Genomic DNA, 6,244 nt, shown 5'->3' with positions numbered 1-6,244 from the left:
TACTTCATCCATCGAAGTGATAACAAGGTTTGGTGGCAGGAGGGACTATCGGTAGGTGGAGACAGAGTCAGAAGATAGGAAAGCAAGTTAGAGAAGGGAAAAGCAACAGAGGATGGGAAGTGAAAAGGGAAGGACTGGCAGATTAGAAGAAAAGGGTGAAAGAGAGAGGTAAAATGACCAAATGGCAGGGAACAGAGGGACAAAAGGAGAGAGAGGAAAGACTGGGAAAGTTAGATAACTTATTTTATATAATTTCCTGTCTTTTCATATTATGTTTACTGTACAAATGGAAGCTAAGACCTTGATCTTGAAGACACTTAAGGATGTGCTTGATATTAATCCTGACACTCATCCTGTTTTAGTACCTCAAGTGCTTACAAAAGGAGAGCCTAAACTCCCAAACAGTACAATATATGTATGTCATTTTTTGGTTTTAAGCGGTTTGATTTTTCTTTTTTTCTTTTATCTGCCACATTCTCACATACAACATGCAAGGTTCAGAAGCCTTGTTTCTGAATGGCAGAATGAAGAAGAAAGAGATCCTTCCTTGTAATAAGTAACAGGGTAGCAGCAACTAGGGAACTGAGCCTGCTTAGTATTCTGGTACCTCTGGTACTGTGGCTTCACCCAGTAAGTTTAAAAAACCCCCTGCTTTTGCCATAGTTCTTGCATATAATATGCACGCCAAATACGAACAGCTCATTTTTGGAGAAAAGTGTGCGTGTGTTCGTGTGAAAAAATATGGTGCATCTGTCTTGGCAAGGCAATGGTGTATATAAAGGAAATGCACTGATGTCTGTGGCATTGTCTACTCATAGAAAATATATAAGGGATTTTTTTCCTCCCCTATACCGAGTGCAGGTTCTAGTGGAGGCCAGTGATAAAAGTTTTGAGGTATAATAGAGATGGAGGTGTTTTTTACCATGAAGTTACCAATACACTTGAACAACTAGCCTCCTATTGGAAAGTTAATACCACAGTCACATATATATAACAAGTAGTTTTTAATACGAGCTCATTTCTAGACATTTTGGTGGGGGGAAGGGAGGGGGAAATCTATTCTTGTGCCTGCATATTGGTTGGTGGGAGTCAGCTAATCAAGAAAAGATATCCAAGAACGAAAATGTAATAACTTATTATGATTTTTAAGATTCTTAGTTTGAAGAAATAGAGGTCTCCTTGGGGCTCTTAGCAGAGAATGAGAAATCTTGTTGCCATGTATTATGATGATTTCTTTTCTTTTTAGTGCAGATCCAAAATAAATCCAACCAAAAAATTCAGCCAAACACTGGCTGTGCATTTTTTATTTCTTATTGCATGGCTCTGTACTAATGTCAATGAGAGTGTTAGGCAAGAACACAGCACTCTTAGTCTTCTTTTTAAAACAAAAAAAGGAGAGAGAAAAGCAAACACGTACCTTTTCTTCTTGATAGATGAAGACAAAATGTTGTCTTGAATCTCCTTACATTTCAAGGCCGGGTCATGTGAGTAAATTCCATTTTTATTATGAGCTGTTCTGTTTAGGAAAGAGAATTAAAAAAAAAAGAAAAAGAGAGAGAGAGCAACAAACTTTAAGGCTAGGGACAGAAGTGACATAAGTGATCAGAAACCAGTTCAAATCTATAACAAAAAGGAAGTTCAGTGTACATCAACAGCTTTCAAAGTGGCCAAAACCAATTTAAGATAAACCTGGATGGAAGTAATATCAGACCTAACTGAATTAGGTTATATTGGTTTATTGAACTTCTGTGCCAGATCCCCTCCAGATTCAAATTAACTCAGTCTCCCAGCATCCCAGGATGTTTTGCACATCCCCTACAAATTCCCCACCCTTACAGGGTGTGTAGGCTAGTCTTGGCCCAAGCTGTCTGCTCCAGCTGAGCAGAGGCATTCTCTGGTACCCCATCCCCCAGGCTCTGGCTTAAGCTACTTCAGGCATATGGCTGCATTTCTGGAATCAAAAGAGAATGTCTATTCACTTGTTCATCAGTTCAATTTACTCAGCTTAAAACTAACCTGCAAAGATTGAATCGATTCAGCCTCAGGCTTTTTGACTGTCTGTACTTGGCCCCAGAGGCAGAATATATTGAGCAACAGCTCCACATTTAATTTGCTGCAACAATCAGATTAATAGCTGTCAGAGGTTCTGAAGAAAACTTTACCAATAAAGTCTGAATCACTTTCATTAAGGAACTCCTCTGTAAAAATGGAAGATGGTTTCGGGTAACTACAACATATTTAATTTCTTAATCTCATTTTATATTAAAAATTGCATTATGCCAATTGCAGTGCAGATCAAACATGGAAGCAGCTGTAGAACTATGTTCTGAATATGTAATAAAATACTTTACTCATATATAGTCAGCAGGGAATGTTTTTTCCAAAGCAGCTCCTGTTTAATTGCAATATTTTGGGGACAATATAAAATTCAAAGGCAATTATGAGTCTCAGAGGGGTACGTTCACCTGCCTATGAAGCCATTCACTTATAGATTGCCAATAGAAAAATGGTGATCCAAGGTTACTATCCCCTCCCCATTTTTCTCTCTGCTTTATGTTGTACAAATACATATATAAAAATATTACCACATAAGTGTCATAAAAGGCACCTATACACATGCAGTGAGGCTGTTACAACACACAGTAATTACAGTGCTTTGGAGTAGACTCAATTAAAGTCTGCTGGGGTGTGGTAATTACTGTGCTCTAGCAGACTCCAGTGTTTCATGTATCCATGACCCCATGATGAAAAATGGTGGCAGGGGAGCTTTTAGTGAAAGCACCCCTGCTGCTGTTCTTCAGCGTGAGGATGCCGACACGTAAGATATGCCAGGTGCTTTAGAGTGGTTCTAAAAGCCACTCTATTTAAATCACCCCCTCCCCCCATGCTCCTGGAGCATGCGTATAAATGACCAGTCACTCAAGAGCTGTTATATTCTCCTGCTCCCCACCCCCCAGCTCTTTAGTATTCCTCTTCTTCCAACTTTCCTGGTACCAGAGGGCACTACAGGTTAAGCTTCTTTGAGAACATTGTCTTCTTTTCTTCTCTTTCCAATTTATTCTGGTATCTACATTTGATCTGCTATAGTGCCTTATCTCTTTATTGGTCTCTTTCAAAGTCTTCAGTCTGACATGAGATTCTTTGCTCCACTTGTTCTTATTTTCCTCACCTTCTGCTTCTGGTTTTTTCTGTGTCTCTCCTGCAGACTTCCCTCTACCAATTCAGGGGTTTTTTTTAGAGACTGGACTTCTGACACTTGTAGCAGATTTGCACAAATCTTAGGTAAAAATGTGGAGGCTTTATATGGACAACATGTCATTTATTCATAACAGCACATATCCAGGTACTTTCAAGAGTTCCTCAGTCCTGCTCTCAGATTTGGCAGCCAGGTCATGGCTGTGTGTTCATCCATGCATTCAAATGATTCAAGTGCCCAAAAAACATGCACATCTGAGGCTGCTGAAACAGGAGTCTCAACGTGTGTTGTACTGGTGGCACTATCATTTGCACATCCAGGGGCTAAATTTTGCCCTTGATTTCATGTACACACTTCAGATGGAAGCACTGAGGCCCAGCAGTAAAGTGGGTTTTGGCTCATTCTAAGTATACAGATGTTTCACTAGGGGTCAGTCCAGCAAGTGAGGCGAAGTCTTTTGAGTGTAAGAATGGTAGAACAGCCTTTGTTGGATTAAGTAGGAAGGAACAGAACAGACCTAGTTGTTTTCATAGTAGATTCTGCTATGTGGAACAGAGCTGTACTGCTACCCAGCATGTCCACAGGTGGTGGATAGTCAAATAACTTTTAAGGAAGGTTAGCTTTGAAATAAGCAGGGGTAAGAGAGTTACCTTTAGATGCAGAGGGAACAGGAGAAAAACAAATGGGAGTGTGGGGCCTTTGCTCAACAACTCAGGAGAGCTGGTTACCGGTACCCAGAAACATGGCCAACTGGTGCCTCATTAGTCTGGGGGGCACCCACTGAAGCCAGTGGTGGCAGGGGTGGAGCTGGTGAGCTCCCACAGACACTGCCAGTGGCAGGGCCAAAGCTGGCGAGCATCTGCAGCTGCCGCCAGTGGCGGGGCCGGCACTGCTGGGGGGGGGGCATGTGCCCCCCGGTGCTTCCCCTACACATTGCCTATGTCCAGGAGAAAGCTGAACTCCTGAATGACTACTTTGCCTCGGTCTCTCACTGGAGCAAGGGAAAAACCACACCAGGTAGCGTAGTGGATGAGTACAGTAGGAATAAAATTGGTGTAGAATTGGTGTATGTCTAATTTTTTTAATTGGTCATATACAGATCAGTGGGACCAGATGATCTTTATCTGAGAGTGCTGAAGAAGCTGGCCAAAGTCACTGCAGAACCCCTGACAAAACTCTTCCACAACCTTTTGGCACTCTGGAGTAGTCTCTGAGGACTGGAAGAGGGCCAGTGTTGTGCCCATCCACAAGAACGGCAGGAGGAAGGACCCTCATAACTATAGGCTAGCCAGCCTAACTTCAATCCTAGGAAAAAATCCTAGAAAAGTTCATCAAGGAGTCCATCTGCAATAAGCTTGCAGAAGGTAAGATTTTGAATGACAGCCAGCATGGCTTCATCATGGGAAGGTCTTGCCTTACCAACCTCATCTCCTTCTAACTCGCCACCTGAACATGAGAGCAGATTAACATTGTAAACCTTGACTTCCAAAAGGCCTTTGATCTAGTATCCCACAATGTCCTCAGGAGAAAATTGGAGGTTTGTGGGCTTAACTCCAAGACAGTCACGTGGGTAAGAAACTGGCTGCAGGATAGGACCCAGAGAGTCACAGTGAATGGATTTGTGTCAGCCTAATAAGAAGTGAGCAGCGGTGTCCCTCAGGGGTCAGAGCTCAGTCCAGTACTTTTCAACATCTTTATTTACAATTTGGATGTAGGAGTGAAGAGCTCACAGGCCAAGTCTGTAGATGACACCAAGTTATGGGGGAGCGTGGCCACGCTTGAAGATAGGCTACAAATACAGGTGGACCTAGACAGCTTAGCAAGTTGGGCAGATCAGAACCTGATGAAGTTCAATGTTGAAAAAAGTGTAAAGTGCTCTACCTGGGGATAAACAACCCCCTGCACACCTACAGGCTTGGTGGTGCCAAACTGACCAGCACCACAAATGAAAGGGACCTGGGGATAATAATAGACCATAGTATGAACATGAGCTGGCAGTGCAATGTTGTAACCAGTAGGGCAAATAATATTCTGCATCTCCAGCAAAACCAAGGAGGTAATTCTTCTGCTCTGCTCAGCACTGGTGCGACCACAGCTGGAGTACTGCATCCAGTTCTGGGCACCACAATTTAACAAGGACATGGCCAAGTTTGAGAGAGTCGGGAGAAGAGCCACCCGTATGATCAGAGTCTTACCCAGTAAGCCATATAAGGAAAGGCCGAGGGATCTGGGAAGCCTCAGCCTGAGGTAAAGGCTGCTGAGAGGGGACCTGGTAGCAGATTACCACTCTACTAGGAGAGTACATCAAGGGCTCAGTGAGCAACCCGAGGGGAAAACTAGCACCTGAGGGGAAAACCAGCAGTAATGGCTACAAACTCCTGGAAGATAGATTCAGGCTCAACATTAGGAAAAACTTCTTCATAGTCAGGGTGTCCAGACTGTGGAATAAGCTCCCTCCAGAGGTGGTGCAATCACTTACCCTAGAAATCTTTCAGAGGTGACTAGACAGTCACCTTGCTGGGGTCACTTGATCCCCAGTTATCTTTCCTGCTTGGTGCAGCAGGCTGGACCCAATGATCTTCAGAGGCCCCTTCTGGCCTTACAATCTATCAATCTATGCAGCACCACCACCAGGATGCAAGGACAGCAAATGGCAGTGCTCTCCCTCCTGAAAAGCCACATGTATCCTTTGACAATGCTGTGACATTGCGAGTACAGGTTACCACTACAATAAACCTGCCCAACCCCCAATCGTGGGTCTACAAATCCTCAATGGCAGAGCAGGTGGAAAAAGATGTTAGAATCTCAATGGCTATGAAGGTGGATGAAGGCTGCAGCGGAATGAGATCACCAGTTGCTTTGGTCTCTTTGCCATTGGATCAAGGTCCTGTTCTGTCAAAAGCAGTGTGGAAATTGATGTGTGGAACCTTTTGTATGATAAAAGACATTAAACGAAGGTATTTTCCATGAAAAATGGAAAACAATCATCCTTGGCTGCAAGGGATTGCCGAAGAGAATAACTAGCACTTATATGACCGTACAGCAGGG

General features: G+C 43.2%; 1 protein-coding gene across 1 annotated transcript in view; it reads right to left on the bottom strand.

Moving 5' to 3' along the window:
• ST8SIA6 (ST8 alpha-N-acetyl-neuraminide alpha-2,8-sialyltransferase 6) overlaps positions 1–6,244 on the bottom strand; it is a 105,576-nt gene that overhangs the window by 66,529 nt on the left and 32,803 nt on the right. The window contains exon 3 of the mRNA XM_019508339.1: positions 1,418–1,516. Within this exon, the coding sequence (XP_019363884.1) occupies positions 1,418–1,516 (99 nt within the window). The remainder of the gene's footprint in view (positions 1–1,417; positions 1,517–6,244) is intronic.

This window comes from Gavialis gangeticus, unplaced genomic scaffold, assembly GCF_001723915.1.
Source record: "Gavialis gangeticus isolate Ggan-Ray unplaced genomic scaffold, GavGan_comp1, whole genome shotgun sequence".
Taxonomy (NCBI): Eukaryota; Metazoa; Chordata; order Crocodylia; family Gavialidae; genus Gavialis; species Gavialis gangeticus.
Note: the sequence above shows the minus strand (reverse complement) of the source record. Positions and strands in the feature narration are given on the sequence as shown.